This window comes from Electrophorus electricus, chromosome 19, assembly GCF_013358815.1.
Source record: "Electrophorus electricus isolate fEleEle1 chromosome 19, fEleEle1.pri, whole genome shotgun sequence".
Taxonomy (NCBI): Eukaryota; Metazoa; Chordata; class Actinopteri; order Gymnotiformes; family Gymnotidae; genus Electrophorus; species Electrophorus electricus.
In genome coordinates this window covers 10915166-10933514 of record NC_049553.1, presented here as the reverse complement: position 1 = coordinate 10933514, position 18349 = coordinate 10915166, and the positions used below count along the sequence as shown (strand labels likewise).

Sequence of the window (18349 nt, the reverse complement as noted above, 5' to 3'; positions counted from 1 at the left end):
TTTATACCACCAAACATTTCAATTTCCTTTTTACATTGTAGCAACGTTCTTGATGAATGGACCAATAGAAATTATACCAAAAATATTGGAATAATTTTTTTTAGGTCATTTGGGATGTTTTTTTTTTTTTCGCTCTTCCTCTGTAGAACATGGTGACAATGATTTTTCTTCCTCTATAAAGTTTCATTTTCCAAGATGCAATCAACAATGTGTCAAGTAGCTTTTGATTTTTTGATAAGTAAGCTAATTCTCATGTATTAGGTTTATATGGTTATTATATTCTGCCTCCTCACTAACTGTATTGTTCATTATGATCATTCATTTCTTAAAGTCATTCTAAAATGCAATAAAACACATTCAGTTCTTAGTCATTTCTGTTGATATATTAATTTATTTAGATCTATAGCTAGGTCTTATTTCTTTAAAGTGGGTGTACAGTATTGATTTGTCAAAGCCATAGACAGATGCAACATAAGTATGCTATGATCATCTGATCAGTTACTTGAGTTTACTGTGTTCATCTCACACAATCATTATATTCTACAATCATGCATCCATTGCAAGAGATAGCAAATAAGGAGTTCTTATAAAAATCAATATTTCTTGCTTTCCAGAATAGATGAACAGATCAATCTGATGTGTGAACCAGCTGAGTCTCCTATGGTTTTATGCAACAGTGTCTCCCCTAAGGATACAACAGTGCGCTTGATATCTCAGGGGGTGTTTTGAATGTAATATAACGTCAGTTATCAGTTAAATTACTGCATTCAGTCTTTTTCTGCTTCATTTCAGTCTAGAACTGTAATGTAACTGGACCATAACAACTGATCCCTGATGTAATGTTTGCTGCATTAACATTTATTTGAAAAATGTTTCCATCACAAAAAAGTGTCTAAAACCTTCTAGTGTTATTGTGGAAGTTTTATAATTTCTATCCAGCTTTTCAAATGAGATAATGCACTTTGAATGTTTCTATCAAAACAGAAAACATATTTTCTTTGTTACCCTGTTACATACAACTTCAAAAAGTAGCATTCTCTTGTTCCATTGTCTTAAACCACTCTTCATTACATCAGATAGACATAAAAAATGGCATTAAAAAATCGAGATACAAAATAAATGTGCATCAGATTTAGAGGTGAAAGACAGAGTGTCTTAAATCAGTCTGTTTCCTGTATCTTGGGATATTAAAATATTCAGACCCTGTGTAATCCAACAGTGCACCTCAAACTTTAGGTTGAGAATTGGTATACAGTAACTAGTGATTTCCCATTACAATTCTGAACCTAATTTGTCATCTGATATTTAGTATCTGCTTATACTGAGTCCTGATGGGACTTGCATGTTCTTAGGTAATATTGCTGTACAGCGCACACTTCAGATGTATTAAAATCTGTACAATTAATCCAACATCTAAAAGTAATCTAGGTTCAGTCTAGGTACTAGGAGGTCAGTCTGGGTTCTAGGAGGTCAGTCTAGGTTTTAAAATGTCCACCCTCACTGATTCAGCTACAGCAGGCCTTCCTTTTAATGTTTATGCACGTGTGTCATCCAAACAAGTATGAACCTCTTGGAGGAAAAAATAAAAGGTAAGAGACAAATGTAACTATAGTTAAAAAGGAGGGAATCTGTCCGTTCCATGGATAGCTACCTTGATATGATGAAATCACAGATTTAATGGAGCTGTTACTCTCATCCCCTAACTGGCTGTGAACTAGGGCAACATAAGATCAAGATCCATGAGTCAAATCCAGCATACTTTCATCGCGACCTTTGTTTGAGCTGAACTTTGCACAGGACAGACTACATCTTAGATAAACATCTTCACCAACAGCTCTGCATGCAGGGCTGAGGCTGTACTATGGGCAATCTGGGAAAAGGTGTTTACACAGAAAAGTGTATTTTGAGAAATATATATAATGGGTAAAATAATGTAACCAAAAGATCAGAATTTGACTGGGCTTCATATCCATTAGTGTATGCATTGACAGACTGATACAGATCTTTCAAATCATCCTGCGACATCCCTAGTCATAATCAATCCCAGATTGTACAGTAAACTATATTAGTTGAAAACAATGAGGTTGACATCTAGCTCTTTATAAAGGTTTACGTTAATTATTACATTACTTATATACACTGCAATAGTGTCAAAAGGAAAAAAAATTGCAATATTTGCATGGCAATAAAAATTGTCAACTAATATTTTAAAAACTTGACATTCCTAAATTCAAGCATTTAGCCCTTTCTAATTCTTTCGTTTAAGAATCTCATGCTTTTACTATCTTGCTTGAATAATTTATCTACTGTATGTCTGAATAAAATTGTATTGTTCCTAAAACCTGGAGCCCCAAATGGTAGCACCCTAATCTCAAAACTACATGCTAAGATACTATAAGGATCGACACGTGTCCTCAAGTGAGAAAAAAATAGTTTTAATGTGTATTTGTTATATATGGATTTGTTTGAAGGGTTGTGGAGGGCTTATGTCCATCAGAAGATGAGGCACATACTTTTGTTAATGGCAGTTCTCTTTAACCAGCTCATTCTGTGAATCCATATCAGGATGTGTTTGATCACTATCTTAACCCATAGTCTGAGTCGGAGTTGACAGATTGTCCAGGGCAAGCTGCATGGCCCAGATACTGAGCGGTCTCATATAAGCCAGGGACCGGTAGATTCCTTTCTCAGAATATGCCTCCGGAGTCTGAAAAGCCATTCCTAAGTGCTCCCACACTGTGCGGTAACAACCTTCAGCCGTGTGTAGACCCTCTTTCAACATACCCTGAGAGAGTGAGAGATTACTTTAAACAAATACATATACAACACTGCACAACTGAGCATGAGGTAATATACCTGGAACATTTTCAGATATTCTAGAAAATGTGCAAAAAGCAAACCAAATATCAGTATCATGGATAAATATCTTTGTTTAATCATCAATATGAAATTTAAAAAGAATGTTCAGACCATAAATTACAGAGCAGTTGCTAAACTACCAAATTAAATAGCCAAGACATTTGGTGTCCAGCATATGTTAGTCATTACCAAACCCTTTACATACCTCATGAATCATAGTGGCTGCCAGCCCATAGACTACACCGACCCAGACCTCATCTGACTGCACACTGGAGCGATCCGGCATACCTTCTGGCCTCATTCCATTCACGGCACCCATTTGCCCATCCCCAAAACACATCACATTCAGACGAAACACAGTCTGCAGAGCACTACAGACCTTGTGCTTTGGGAAAACCTGAGCAAAGACATTTGTGAGGTAGAAGAATCTGTAACTATAAGTTAAGTATTACAGTGATATTAGAAGCAGTGACAAGGGCTAAATAAACAAATAAATAAATGAAAGAAAAGGTTACATGCATGTGGATAAGATGTGGGTTCTGTGCTTGGAGAAAATTTCCTTTATACGTAACAAAACAACTAAAGCTATTTGACCAAATACGGAAAGCTCCATTTGCTCATCTGGAAAAGATTTACGTAAATGAAAACATTTAAAAACTAGATAGTATATATTTCTAAACTTGAAATGTTGCTGCATCACAGTTTATGTGCCAAGATGCCGTATGACAACAGTTACATTCAGTATTCTAGAAGACACTCACTTGATCAGAGATGGAGACGACAAAAGGGCAAAAGTACCACCAGAATGCTGATCTCCATTAGTACTATGTTCTTAAAAGGAGATTTACACTCAGAAGAAAAGTGAATTATCCTTATTTACAGTTTCAGTGATTGCTGTCATTTATCGCAGAAGGACCCAATTTCTCGCACCTAGTTAGATGTCTGATATTTTTCTAGTGTTCTCTGAAGCCTGGCTCCTGGCTTGGCTCAGCACTGGCATTATACTCCTCTTGTAACACCCTTTTGATTCCTAATTCACATGGTGCTAATCAGTAGTGCTGTACAGATCTGATGGATGGATTGGGATTTGCACTGATTAAACAGAACAGGTATCAGTCAGACATGACCTGTCTTCATTCAATATTGTTTCTGAGTCAAGGTCATTGTAAATTTGTAACATCATAACTCTATACCAGTTGATAGCAATTTTTTGTTGACCATATTTACTACTTCAGCACCTCAGTGGTGATTTTAAAAATGCAGAAAGGCTACTATTAATAATCAATTACCAAAGATATATTTGTAAAGGCAACCTTTGCTGTGTGTTTGCTGCCGAGGTTGGTACTCGGTGTCAAATAAGGACAAACTGGGATATGTGTATCCCTTATTGTTCAGTATTCTTTTTTGGGTTGGGTTTGGGTTGGGCTTTTTGGGTTGCGTTTTCAAATAATCAAAGAAAGTTCACACAGCGTAGCCGGGGAAATCATAGATTAGATTGGACACTCCCGCATATCTGCTGCTTTGCTAGTGTGATTATAGACCTTCTTTAAAATAATGGCTTGACTGATGAAGAAAATGACATTGCAAAAAGAAATTCAGGAACTAACCTGGAACTCATCATCATCATCATCTCCCAGTCCAGACGCCCGCAGGAACCAGTGACCTGCACACTGGTCAGACATTACACTGTTGGACAGGCTCCTTCCACTGCTGTCATAGTTATAGTAGTTCCCTAAAAAGGAAATGGTGGGAAGAATTGTAATTCAGTAGGGAATAACACTTGGTGTGTTCAGTTCAGGATTCATCACGTCCAAGCCCCATGAATACCTGTCAAATTCAGTTCTGTATTTTTTACTTGAACTGCTCCAGATGTGAATCCCCATCCACTCTACATAGCTATACATCAGAATAAACAAAGATCTTATCTTTAGTTTTACACCAAACTTTAACTCCTTGTCTGATAAGGGTTACATTATGAAACTAGACATGTAATAGTATGATAAAATTAAGATGTTTACTGGTCTTCTGTTGTACTTTCATTTCTGTTTTTAAAATGAGCCAACAAGTCTGGCTTCCCTAATGCAGCATTTCCATCTTGCTTCCCTGCAAAGTACAGATAAGGCTTTGCGCAGAACTGTCCCAGACATGTGTGCTCAGGCCTTGTGCAGAACTGTCCTGGCAGTGTGTGCTGTGCTCAAGCCTTGTGCAGGACTGTCCCGGACATGTGTGCTCAGGACTTGTGCAGGACTGTTCTGGACACATGTGCAGGACTGTCCCGGACGTGTGTGCTAAACTTGCCATTCCACAGTAGCTTGTCAAAGGCTTCACTGCCTCGTTTCAGGACATCTTGATAGTACTCATAGACAGAATCACTATTCAGAAGCCGTGCCATCTTGCACATTACACACACTGATGCCAGCCACAGACCCCCGCAGTACGCACTGAAACACACACCAATCAAACATGAATCCTGGGCCACACTGAAGTAAATGCAACTAGGCTCATCATACCAGGATTATTCCAGTAGACTTTTAAAAAAAGGTTCTGTCAAATTCTGTGAGAATTACAAATATATAAAACAACTAACCTGGGTCCTGTCACAGACCATCCATCATAAGTCTGGTCAGCATAGCCGGAGTTCTCTATAAGACCATCCCCATCCTTGTCAAACTTCATTTCAGTCTTCATAACCGCCTAGGACAACCAAACGATGCCAGATAAGACAAGTGAGGGTCTGGCCACCATGCACATCTCATGCAGCATATTTTTGATTCTTTCTAATGACTTGATTTGTATAATATCAATACTAATAAGTTATTAATCTTTATGGCAAAAACAAAACATGCATGCAAGCAAAATAAAGGCATTGCATTTTTACATCTTTTCTGGGCATTAACCAGGCCTCACTGCTTACACCACAGAATGCTTGGAGAGTCGTTCCGCCTCTTCCCCTTTAAATCAGTTCTGCACCCGTTCAGGAGACCTGCAGCTCACCTGACAGATGGGCCACATGTCCTTCAGGTACTGTGTGTCTTGAGTTAAGTGGTAGTCACGATACACATGGAGAACAAACTTGAGGTTCAGGTCTTTCCAGTCGGCTGTGTCATGAATCATGTAAGCATTGACACGCAGCCATGGCTCATCATCTTGTGAACGTGACACACAGATTTACACACAGTTAGTCAAACAGTAAAGTGAATTAACTAGGGTGGTAGCAAAGTTATTTGAGTTAGTTATCTCTTCTTATCAGCAAATTTAAAGCACATAAAGGCTCACAGAAAGGGTTTGCAACTGACCCTGAAGGTAAATAATGACAGAAGAGCTGATTGTACTTGCTTAAATTGAAATATGAGGTAAAAGGATAAATAATGCATAATAATGCATAATGCAAATGTATACACTTGAGGCTTAAACATGCTGTGTGGCTGCTTTGGCTTGCTCAGGGAGGAGCACAGCTAGCAGAAACGGGACTGACATGACGTGGAGATTTAACGTTGGCAAGCTCAGAATTTTTTGTATTATTATTATAAGTTAAGTTTTCTTATTGATATAGGGTTTGTAAATTTAATATATCAGTTATAGTAACAGGCTAAGCTAATGAAGATTAGCTGCTACTAGGTAACGGCTAAATGCTAGTGAAACAAGTTAATAAGGTAAGCAACAAAAATATTAGAAATGTGAAAGAAATATCAAGGAATCAAAACAGATGTCCCTTTGGCCCTTGTTCTTTTAAGGGATCCCATATCTTAAAACACTGGTGCCAACAGTTCTTAAACACTCCTACAGCGATAAACGTGATATAAGGGGGAGAAATATAAGCCCAGCTTTGTAAAGGGCAAGATTTTATGCAGGAATCCAATTAACAGTCACCACAAGTGCTGTAGGAAGCACAGATCACTGCGGAGTCAGTTTATATAGCCTTTTCCCGCATGTTACTGACCTGGGTCTCCGATGTCGTGAGGTACTACATTCCGGGTTTTGACTGGTGAACAGTGACCGCTCATTAGATTCAGCCTTTCAGTAGGGTCGTGCTGTACCACACTGCCAGCTAGGATGAAGGGGCAGGTCAAAATCGAGTGTGTTTGAACAGGGCGGTAGTTGACTATGACTCAAAACAAACAAGCAAGCAAAGACAGTATTTCATCACAACACTGTCCGATCTGGTACAGTATGTGAATTCAGCTCTTCCTACCGATGTCGTATTGCAGACTTAGAGCAAGCTTGGGCCACAGCATGATAAGTGCGAAAGAGGCGTAGAAGTGCACGTCATATGTGTTGTACATCCGGTACTCCTGACCTGAGAACAGAGCAAAAACATGTTTACAATACATTACATTTTTGTAATTTACCAGACGCTCTTATCCAGAGCACTTACAAAAGTGCTTTGTCATTTACTCATAGAATACATCCTAGCCAGTAGAGTAGGTTAGAGTCTGATATATCAATGATCTGGAATACTGTAGAAACAGAGGGATCACTACTGATACCTTGAAGTACAAAATACATAAGGTCCATCTTAAATAATGATAAGTGTAATAAACAATAAGTGCTAGAGTTTGTTAGACAACATCAGTGTAATAAACAATACCCTACAATAAGTACTAATTTAGTACTAATTTCAGTCTGCATTTGAAGACTGCAAGGGACTCTGTTGTCCAGACAGCAAGTGGGAGTTCATTTCACCATCTTGGAGCCAGGACAGAAAGTAGTCTCGATGCTTGTCGTCCACGAGACCTGAAGCAAGGTATTTCAAGCTGAGCCGTACTTTAGGTTCGAAGTACTCGAGGTACGGATCAGGCTTTGACCATTGACCTCATGTATGAAGGGGCTGGTCCATTTTTGGCTTTGTAGGCAATCATCAAAATTTTAAATCTGATGCATGCAGCTACTGGAAGCCAATGAAGGGAGCGGAGTAACGTGTGTGAACTTTGGAAGATTGAAGACCAGTCATGCTGTTGCATTCTGGAAGAGTTGTAGAGGTTTGATGGCTCTTAGAGGAAGACCAGCAAGTAGCAAATTGCAGTAGTCTAGCTTTGAGATCACAAGAGACTGCACAAGCACCTGGGCAGCTTCCCACAAGAGAAAGGGCCAAATCCTTCACATGTTACAAAGGAGAAATCTGCAAGACCGGATCAGATTAGAAACATGAGTTGAGAACGACAACTGGTTGTCCAAAGTTATGCCCAGGCTATGGGCAGCTTCGGATGGTGATACCAGGGAGTTCTCAAAAGAAACCGTGAGGTTATGGTAATGGTTGGAAGTACCTGGGATGTTACAGAGAGAAATGGAGTGTGGGGCCCGCACTGTGTTTGAAAGCTAGAGTTATACCGGTTTTGAGGGTTTACAAAACTCTAAACTGGTATAACTTTCAAAACTGGTATAACTGTAGCTGTCAAAATTGGCCAAAAATGACATTCCTTCTAAAAAAAAGACAACACACACATACACACAGGTTTGAACCATTCAAATGTTTGAGTATTATGTCCATAAGAGCAAGAGACAGCTACTTGTATTGGTATATTTATTTCAACATAAACACTTTTTAGTCTTTTAACATTGCCTTGATGTTTCCTTGGGCAAGAAGCTTCTGTCTCTAGTCGTCAGTAGTGATTTACACATTTTTGTTTAAATAAATTTAAGGCACATAATTCAGAGAAATGTGACAACAAAGATGTTTTACCCTATGGGACAATCTATGCTAAAGTGCTATTAAAACATACAAGTAAGCTACTTATATTACTGACACTAGAACTCGCAAAACCTTAGCTAGCATAAAAAGTAATAGCACAAAAAAGGTAACACAAAAGGTGCCTAGCTGCATCAGTGCCATCAGCCGTGATATTTTGAAGAAGCTGAGGCTAGCATTCACTCACCCTCTAAATAAGCAAAGCGGCCATATTCCTTCACTATATGGGGCTGGCCTGGAAGACCGCCATCTTTTGAGCGGAGTCCTCCACTGATATCAGAGTCTTCGGGAAGCTCAACCCACACCGTCCCACCATCCGCCACGAAGTATAACTCGTTAAACAATGCCGACTTATACCAAGATGGCAGAGAACTATAACACAGACACATATAAGCAGCACAGAGTAAGTCAAAAGTAAGCTTATTATAGTGCAAAATGTAGCATTTATTTGAATACAAATGAAATACAAAAATTGACTTTTTTAATCAACACAATTCATCTTAGGAAACTGACAAATATTATGCTTATGACAAATCACCCTGCCTAGTTTATTTGGGGACAGTTCTTTACATTTAGCTTTTTAACAGAAGGATCTCTTTACCTATTTTGTAAAATGGGTGTCTGCCATTCCTCAATCATCTTCTCCCACTCTTTGTAGTGTGTGAGTGCATAGTGAGAGATAGACGGGCCTGCGTCCCCTTTGGTACCATAGTAACGGGTATATCGTCTGACAGGAGGAAAATACACAAACCCTGATAATGTTTTGTGATTAATACCAAAAGTTTCCACTTAGTAAAGAATAAATAATAGTGCACTTGTAGCAACCTAATATTACAAATTAGTAAATTAAGTAAAACTATATGATTGAAATGTGTTTTTAGTAGTAAAGAAAGAAAAACGGATGAATGCATAGATGGAGGAATATACTTTATTAATGCTTAAGGAAAATGTGGGAGCAAAACAGACCAAGCCATAATTTTGACTTCACTTGATTGTGACTTCACATTATACTGTATATTATTGAAAACCTGTGCAACGTAAACAGTAAAGTGTGTGTGCGCGCATGTACCTGACGTGCTCTCTTTCTCTTGAGCCAAATGTCATCTTTGGCATGTCCCAGGCTAGGCTGAACTCTACACTGTTGTGTCCATGAGGAGGCACAGAGCAGCCTGCGGCCAGTGCAGCTGCCACCCTCTGCCCTCTCCGTGTGGGCAGGCTGGAGCCTGAGGGTGAACCCAGTGTCCCATCGCTAATGAGGTCATTCCACAGAGCGCCGCAGGTGCCCTCTGGATTGAACGCCGTCTGATGGCTGATCTCTCTATTGGACTAACACCGACACATAGCATACACACCACACAGAAACACGAGTGCATCCAAACATTCACAATCAATCACAATTCAATCACTAATGCAAGCATTTTTAAAAGGTAAAGATTCCTTTCTTTTTGCTGCATCTGTATAATACAATGTTATATAGCCAGTCAACCTTTTAATTTCTCTAACTTGCCCTTAGAAACTTCAGCCTACAGTAGTCTACAGTACAGAGCAGCTTGCATGACCCATGATTACTCTCTATTCACATATCCTGCATCATGCTTGATAGTTAAATGTTAGCATTTTCCCTTGAGGTGTCCCCAACAGTAAGGAGCATCACCTGTTCTCGTGCTGCCATGCATAGAGTATACGGGTTCACAGGTGTGCAGTGGTGGAGCAAAACCCCAGACACACGTTCCCCTTCTTTTTCCAAGTGGAATGGTTCATTCCAGTGCCCCCCGCTTTTATCGTCTTTGTGGCCTGACCCATTAACCATGGTAAACATGATGGAAACATCCAGTGCATAGTCATTCTTGTTCTCTATATGCCACTCAAATACAGCAACAGGCAGACTGGAGTCCTGAGAGAGAGAGGTAGAAAGAGATTGAGGTAGAGAGAGAAAATTTAGATATAAAAAGAGCAGATCTAGCAGTGTTAAAGTGCATACACTGCATGAACACAGGCAAACCTGAAGCACAAAAACACCGGTATTTGATTGATGCTATCCATTGCCTAATCACCTTGTAGTTGTGAGGGATGACAGGCGACACCTGCCTGCAGGTGAGCGTGACGTTCTGACCAGGTAGCTGGTAGACAGACCAGGCTCGAGGGTACAGAGCGTGGTAAAAGGCATATTCACCACAGAAGCCCCAGTTCCAGCCCTGCAGTGTGTGCGGCCGATCAGTAGACAGCACCTGCTGATACAAGGTCTGATCCCCCCGACGGAGGCAAACTGTGAACTAAAGGAGACAGATAGTGATGAGGAGTGGAGATAGACAGGTTCTTACATACTGAAGTGAGCTGGGGAAAAGCTGTTTTTTTATTACATTTATATTCAATTGTATTATATTATTGTGCAGATATATTTCCAGAAAAGTAATTAAGGTATGGTATAAATGCAATAATAATTTCTACCAGGATTTCTATTTTTTGCATTATTTATGCCATAAATGCTATTTCCCTCACTACAATCACAGAGTAATGCTGCAACACTGAGCGTTGGTACTGTGTTCATCGCATGAACGATTCAGTAGGTTAGTCCAAGACCTGCTGGAAACAAGAGCCTTGTGGCAAAAATACGAAACACCTTACTGGTGTACATTTAATAGCATTTGTCAATCTCAAAGTTCTCCTTTCAATAAACAAATGAAGTGCCTTAATTTCATGTTCTTGTGCTTTAGTGTTTTGGCTAATCCAATCATTTGACTGATCATGTGAGAACTCCGATGCTTTACCTGGTCAGCAATAACAGTTTTGTAGTGGTACATTCCTGGATTGAGTTGCCACCTGCAAAACTCCCCTTTCCATCCACGTGTAATGGTACCGCCCCCAATACCACCTAGAGGGACCCCTATAGGAAGAAAGCTTTTCTTTAGCATTGACCACTGACACTCTGAAATAGGCTAGATTTCAGTGCAAGTCTCAACACTTACCATAAATTTGTTTTAGAGGCAATGCACGAAACATGTCAATAAAGGGTGCTTTCTTTTCGACTTGCGTTTTCTTGTACCACCATTTTAGATACCTGTGCACATATATGTGAAATGAGAGAGATTATATAGAGATAATTTGATAAATGCTACTATTTCAAAAGATCAAGGATATGTCTTAGCCTGGGATACAAAGGTGCAAGAATTTATCTATTTGTGGAATATTTAAAATGATCATTGATCTTGCACCTGTTAGGTAACCAAAACTCTAGCATGTATAGTCTGACATAGATCTTATACATGTTTCACAGTTCTAGGTATCAGCATTGATCTCTGTATTTCAACAGTATTCTAGTTAAAAGGCATCTTGAACTCTAACCTACTGTACTGGCTAGGATACATTCTATGAGTAAATGACAAAGCATTTTTGTAAGCTAATCAAGATAAGAGCCTCTGATAAATGCCAAAAATTTATATTTCTGCAGATCATGCAAGATAGAGAGCACTTTATGAAGGCAACACTATTTAAATGTATTCAATAGACAAAATAAATATAACAACACGCCCAAACCACACCTACTCACTCCTTGTTTTTCCACTGCTGTTTATTTATGGAATATAATTCCAAGAGATATATTATAAACATTTCTTCGTATTATTTGCATGTTTTAAGAGTTTATGTAGCAGACATGTGAAGCAATATCCTTTAGGGCGTCTTTACAGATACTTACAGCCTGATAGCTCTGGGTACAAAATATCTACTAAATGCAGCTGTATATCTGTATGCATCTTGTAATTCAATAAACACCTTAATCTTTTTAATCTCCAGCTTGTTTTATTATTTTCGAATATCTCACATCCTCACACAACTTCTGCCTCTCTCTACCACCATCAACCCCCCTGATTATTTATTTACATATAATCCGTTTATTAACTGATTCACCAATTCAGTTAAGGCTTGACCACAGAACGAATTGTAACAGGATTTGAAAGCTCACCCTGTTTTTTTTCCCCTTTTTCTCCTTGTCTTTCCGGCTGGTGTTTTTTGCAGTTGTTGTTTTGTGTGTGGAGCAGCCACGAGGCATCTGAGGTGTGAGCAAATTTGTGTAGCATGGCTTTTGAAAAAAACCAACAGGCTGTTCGGAAACATGAAAAAACTTGGGGCGGGGGTGGAATCAAGACATATACAGTCATGTGAAAAGAAAAGCACACCCTCTTTGAATTCTATGGTTTTACATATCATCAGGACATTAAAAAAAATCATCTAGTCCACAGCAGGTCTTAAAATTAGGTAAATACAACCTCAGATGAACGACATACAACAGATGCCATTGTCTCATTATGTATTTAACATAGATGAAGCCATGTGTGAAAAACAAAGTACACAGTAATAACTTGAATAGTTTTCTTTGACTATCATTCTCCCACAGCATTCTGGATTAATTTTGGCCCACTATTCTTTAAAATGTTGCTTCAGTTCATTGAAGATTGAGGGCATTCATTTATGCACAGCCACAGCATTTCATTTGAGTTAAAGCCTGGACTTGGACTGGGCCATTGCACCTCAATTCTTTTCTTTTTCAGCCATTCTGCTGTAGATGTGCTTGGGATAATTACCCTGTTGCATAACAATTTTGATCAAGCTTTAGCTGTCAGATAGATGACCTTACATTTGACTCTAGAATACTTTGCCATACAGAGGAGTTCGTGGTCAACTCAGTGACTGCAAGGTGACCAGATCCTGTGGCTGCAAAACAAGCCCAAATCGATCACTCTTCCACCACCATGCCTGACAGTTGGCATGAGGTGTGTGCTGGTATGCAGTGTTTGGAGTTTGACATGCATGGCACTGTGAATTATGGCTAAATCACCTCCACTTTGGTCTTGTCTGTCCAAAAGACATTGTTCCAGAAATCTTGTGGTTTGTTCAGACGCAACTTGGCAAACATAAGGCGTGCCTGCCGTGTTTTTTTTAAGACAGAAGAGGCTTCCTCATTGCAAGCCTTCCAAATAAGCCGTGCTTGTACAATCTTTTTCCCTCATGAACTTGAACATTTAACATGCTATCTGAGGCCTGTAGAGTCTGCGATGTAGCTCTTGGGTTTTCTGTAATTTCTCTGAGTACTGCACAGTCTGACCTTGGGGTGAATATGCTGAAACGTTCATCCCTGGGAAGATTGCCAGCTGTCTTGAATGCTCTCCACTTGTGAATAATCTTACTGTAAAATGATGGACTTCAAATTCTTTGTAAATGGCCTTATAACTCTTACCAGATTGGCTGGTAGCAACAACAGTTTCTCTAAGATCACTGCCGATGGCTTTACTCCTTGGCATTGTGTTAACACACACCTGAATGCTCCAGACCAATAAACTGCCAAAACCTCTGCTTTTATAGAATTGCTGACTTGCTAATGATCAATTAATCAAGGGCATTTGATTAGCAACACCTATGGAAACAGTAAGGGTGTACTTCATTTTTCACACACTGCTTCTGCATTTTGGCCTTGTTTGTCATTTGTCATTTGAAAAGTTTGTCATTTGTCATTTGAAAAGTGTTGTTCAACTGAAGTTTTAATTTACCTCATTTTAAGACATGCTAAGGACGAGTGGATTTATTAGAGTGTCTCCAAGTAGTATTCAACCCCTTGCAGGTTTTGCAGGTTTACACATTTGGAGTTAACTTAGCATTTTGAAATTTGGACTGTAGATGGACCTGGACATGTGAAATGCACTGCAGCAAAAAAGAAAGTTATTTCTCTGTTTATTTATTTATTTATTTATTTGCAAAGTTTACCAGAGGGTCAATTATTATTCAACCCCTTAAACTAACAGAATTATGTTTGGTTCCCTCAAGTATTAAGAAGTAATTGAGGTATTAAGAACAATGAGCTTCACATGCTTGGATTAATTTTCTGTTTTTCCCCCACCTTTTCTGACTATAAAAGCCCCTCCCCAAACAAGTGAACAGCACTCATACATGGACAACATGGGAAAGACGAAGGAGCATTCCAAGACCATAAGCGACAAACTTGTGGAGGGTCACAAGGCTGGCAAAGGCTACAAAACCCTTTCCAAGGAGTTGAGCCTACCTGTCTCCACCATTGGGAGCATCATCCAGAAGCAGACGGCTTATGGAACTACTGTTAACCTTCCACGGCCTGGACAGCCTTTCAAAGTTTCCTCCCGTGCTGAGGCCAGGCTTGTCCGAGCGGTCAAGGCTGACCCAAGGACAACAAGGAGGGAACTCTGGAAGATCTCATGGTGGTGGGGACATTGGTTTCAATAAATACCATAAGTAACGTACTCCACCGCAATGCTCTCCGTTCCAGGCAAGCCCGTAAGGTACCTTTTACTTTCAAAGCATCATGTCAAGGCCAGTCTAAAGTTTGCTCATGATCACTTAGAGGACTCTGAAGCAGACTGGTTCAAGGTTCTCTGGTGTGATAAGACCAAGATCGAGGTCTTTGGTGCCGACCACACCTGGGGCATTTGATGAAAGGATGGCACTGCATACGACCCCAAGAATACCATCCCTACAGTCAAGCATGGTGTTGGCAACATCATGCTGTGGGGCTGCTTCTCAGCCAAGGGGCCCGGCCATCTGGTCCACAGCCACCTGGAGATTTTGGCCAAAAACCTCTGCTCCTCCATCATGGATCTTAAGATGGGTCGCCATTTCATCTTCCAACAGGACACCGACCCCAAGCACATGACCAAGAAAACCAAGGCCTGGTTTAAGAAGGAAAAGATCAAGGTGTTGCAGTGGCCTAGTCAGTCTCCTGACCTTAACCCAATTTAAAACTTGTGGAAGAAAATCAATATCAAAGTCCACAAGAAATGCCCAAAGAACCTAGACAACTTGGAGAAGATCTGCATAGAGGAGTGGGCCAAGATTTCTCCAGAGATCTGTGCCGGCCTGATCATGTCTTATAAAAAACGATTAATAGCTGTAATTGCAAACAAGGGTTATTCCACAAAATATTAAACCTAGGGGTTGAATAATAATTGACCCTAATTTTTGTATTATAATGTAATTGAGCAACTTTTACTTTTTGTTTGTAATATTTGGCAGCTGGTAAGAAATGCTACTCTTGTTCAAAGTTTGAAGGCTCTAAATTATTTGCAACTTGTTGAATTTGCCAAATCTGCAGGGGGTTGAATACTACTTGGAGGCATTGTATGTCCTGATATGTAAAACCATAGAATTCAAAGGTGTACATTGTTTTTCACATGACTGTAAATGGCTGCCTTGCTCTGGTCAGCTGTCTATAAACAGGGCTTTCTATTGGTGACAGATGCTGAAATATGAGCTAGAAGTTCCACTGTAAATTCATGAGCCTTAATGATGCAGAGTTCAAACATTAATAACATACCACAGTGCTATTCATGATCACTGTGGATCAATTATTAACTATAACTTCCTTATGGCTGTACATCTGGCCTTTGCACAAAAAATAACATGGCCAACCAGGCTTGAGATTGTATTGAGCAAATGTCAAAATGTCCTGTACAGTAAACTATTAATTAGTGACGGGACCATTTTAGTTGTAAAACAGAAATGTTTCCCTTTGAAGTGGAGCTTTAGCTGTATGATAATATCTGTATTATACTGGGCTTATTTCCAGATGTCTTCCATTCTGCAGTGACTTCTCAAAAACAGTTTCTCGTTTTGAAATCAAATGGAGTGGAATTTGATTGGAAACTCTGACCTAAGTACCCTTCTGTATGTGCTATGGTGGCTTTGAGTCATATTTATACATCCACATGACTGGAAAGAATGGACAGAGGAATGGACAAATGTATACAATTTATGATTAGCACTTTAAGGTCATTAAGCTCTGTTTTCATAGTTAGTTGGTACAAACCACTGAATACCAAATCTACATGAAAGACCTATGTGAACAATTCCTGAACAATTTAAATGAGTACTCATGAACTGACCAGCAGTTACTACCAGAAATGTTTTATCCATGAAGAAAACTGCACGGGTGGAGTTCACAGTTTAATCAATACCAACAAAACTGGTTAGGCAGTTTTTGCAAACCTGTCATCTTCCTTTTCAGTTGAACACGATCATGGAATAAAATCTCTTTTGCAATATTTATCTAGTGAAAATGATATGGTCTATATGCCCATATAAACCTTCTTCTATCATGGGAATTTTGGGAGCAAGTTAAATCTGTCAAAAAAACTATTAGGGATCGTTGTGAAATATACGTTTTTCATGCATCAGACTATTTCAAACAAGCGAAAACATTCTGTTTATCTGACAGTATCCACAGCTCTTTGGTAACACGCACCATAGCAACAGGGAACCCATTAATCCTAGATCATTCCAGAACCCCGTATCATTGGCTGCTTTAGTCATGTGCTTTAGTCATGCTTATTTATTTTCTGAATTTCCTTATTTTAAAACGTTTTGTGACGCTTACCTGACACCTAGACCAATGTGTTCTACTATGTTAGATAGCGACACGTCTTTAGCCTGGAACGGTTTTCTTTTCTCCTTGAACTCGTGCGCCAGACATATCCTCCAGCCATCCTTTGGAACACGGAATCCCGTTTCAGTGGATCTGTATCCGGCCATAAGTTCTGCCAACGATGCGCTGTCGTTTAAGTCCATACTGTTGACCTGTTGACCGAGGGCTAAACTGTTGCAAATGAGGGGCGCATTTGTGCGCAAAACCGGTTTCCTTTGCAGTTAGTAGTCCTGTCACTATGTGGCCTCAGTTTTCATTCGCTGAAAGGTATAAAGACTGAAAGCCTGTAGGTGGAATAAGGTGTGTCCTGTTTTTATCACACCATAAAATCACAGAACGCATAAGCTATCTAAGTGACATGTTAACGAATTGTCGCAGCGTCGTATTCTACCTTACAATAATATGTAGCTAATTATATCAATAATGGTCGTTAACTTTTTCTTTGAGATGACAGGACAAGCTAGTTGCTAATGATACTCACAGATCGATATGTAAATGAAATATACTCAATACTATACAGTTAGGCTACACCCTGAAGATGCATTTGATTGTGGAATGAGCTTGTCTCGATATTTCTGTATGTAGAATCTAAACTTGCTATCGTAGCTATTAGCCTAGCCTAAACACAAAAGAGCTGCACAGGAAAACAGTCAACGACACTACAGTAAACCATGCCACAGAACTCTAACCTACCACCTCCAAGTCAGAAGAATCAGTCAGTCCAACTGCCCCGGATCGGCTCTGTAAATTAAGCTCTCAAATTAGTCTAGCAACTGTCCACTCGCAATCACATTTTCCGGAATCATTTTGTAAACATATCACGAATGTTACTGCAAATAGTTATTTTCTGCTTATGCCATGGCAAATCTCTCATGCCTGCGGCTCTACGCGCATTTTCGGCAGCCACATAGGAACCTGAAGACAGGATGCGTTTGTGAATTTGTCTACAGCGCGACCAAGAATCCATCCGGGGTTTGCAGCCGCTTTACACTGTTGTCTAGTTTCATCATAGGTATAAGCGGGTTAAGTATGACTTCGCCGAAAACATGGAGATGTAAAAAAAAAAAAAAAAAAAAAATGTTTTCCATATGAAACTAGGGAGAGATATAACGGCCTCTCCGGATTGTTCAGTTAATACATAAGAGCCGAGCTGCATGCACGTACAATAAATTTTCACGGTGTTTGCAGTGACGTGAACTGACTGTCTCTGGGGAAAGACTAAACCAATGTTTATTTATATAGAGGAAGAATCGTGAAGACCTACTTTCCATTCTTTATTCATTGATAGGGCATTATTATTATTATTATGGTGTATACTGTTTTTACTGAATATATACTGCACGAGGATGTGGCAGAACAAT

General features: G+C 39.5%; 1 protein-coding gene across 2 annotated transcripts; it reads right to left on the bottom strand.

The window, feature by feature from the left end:
- Nucleotides 1-368: 368 nt before the first annotated feature.
- Nucleotides 369-18176, bottom strand: gba2 (glucosidase, beta (bile acid) 2). 2 transcript variants are annotated; one of them, XM_027011490.2, is made up of 17 exons: nt 17682-18176; nt 16941-17272; nt 11512-11603; nt 11314-11429; nt 10600-10818; nt 10200-10439; nt 9615-9871; nt 9147-9272; nt 8733-8917; nt 7052-7156; nt 6800-6907; nt 5854-6005; nt 5447-5553; nt 5158-5300; nt 4467-4591; nt 3065-3256; nt 369-2785 (listed from the first exon to the last, which is right to left on the bottom strand). In XM_027011490.2, exons 2-17 carry the CDS (start codon nt 17129-17131, stop codon nt 2585-2587), a joined length of 2559 nt encoding a protein of 852 aa, XP_026867291.2. In that variant the 5' UTR covers nt 17132-17272; nt 17682-18176; the 3' UTR covers nt 369-2584. The 2 variants fall into 2 exon arrangements, with proteins under 2 accessions (XP_026867291.2, XP_026867292.2); XM_027011491.2 differs by having other exon boundaries at nt 16941-17050; nt 17682-18175.
- Nucleotides 18177-18349: the final 173 nt, after the last annotated feature.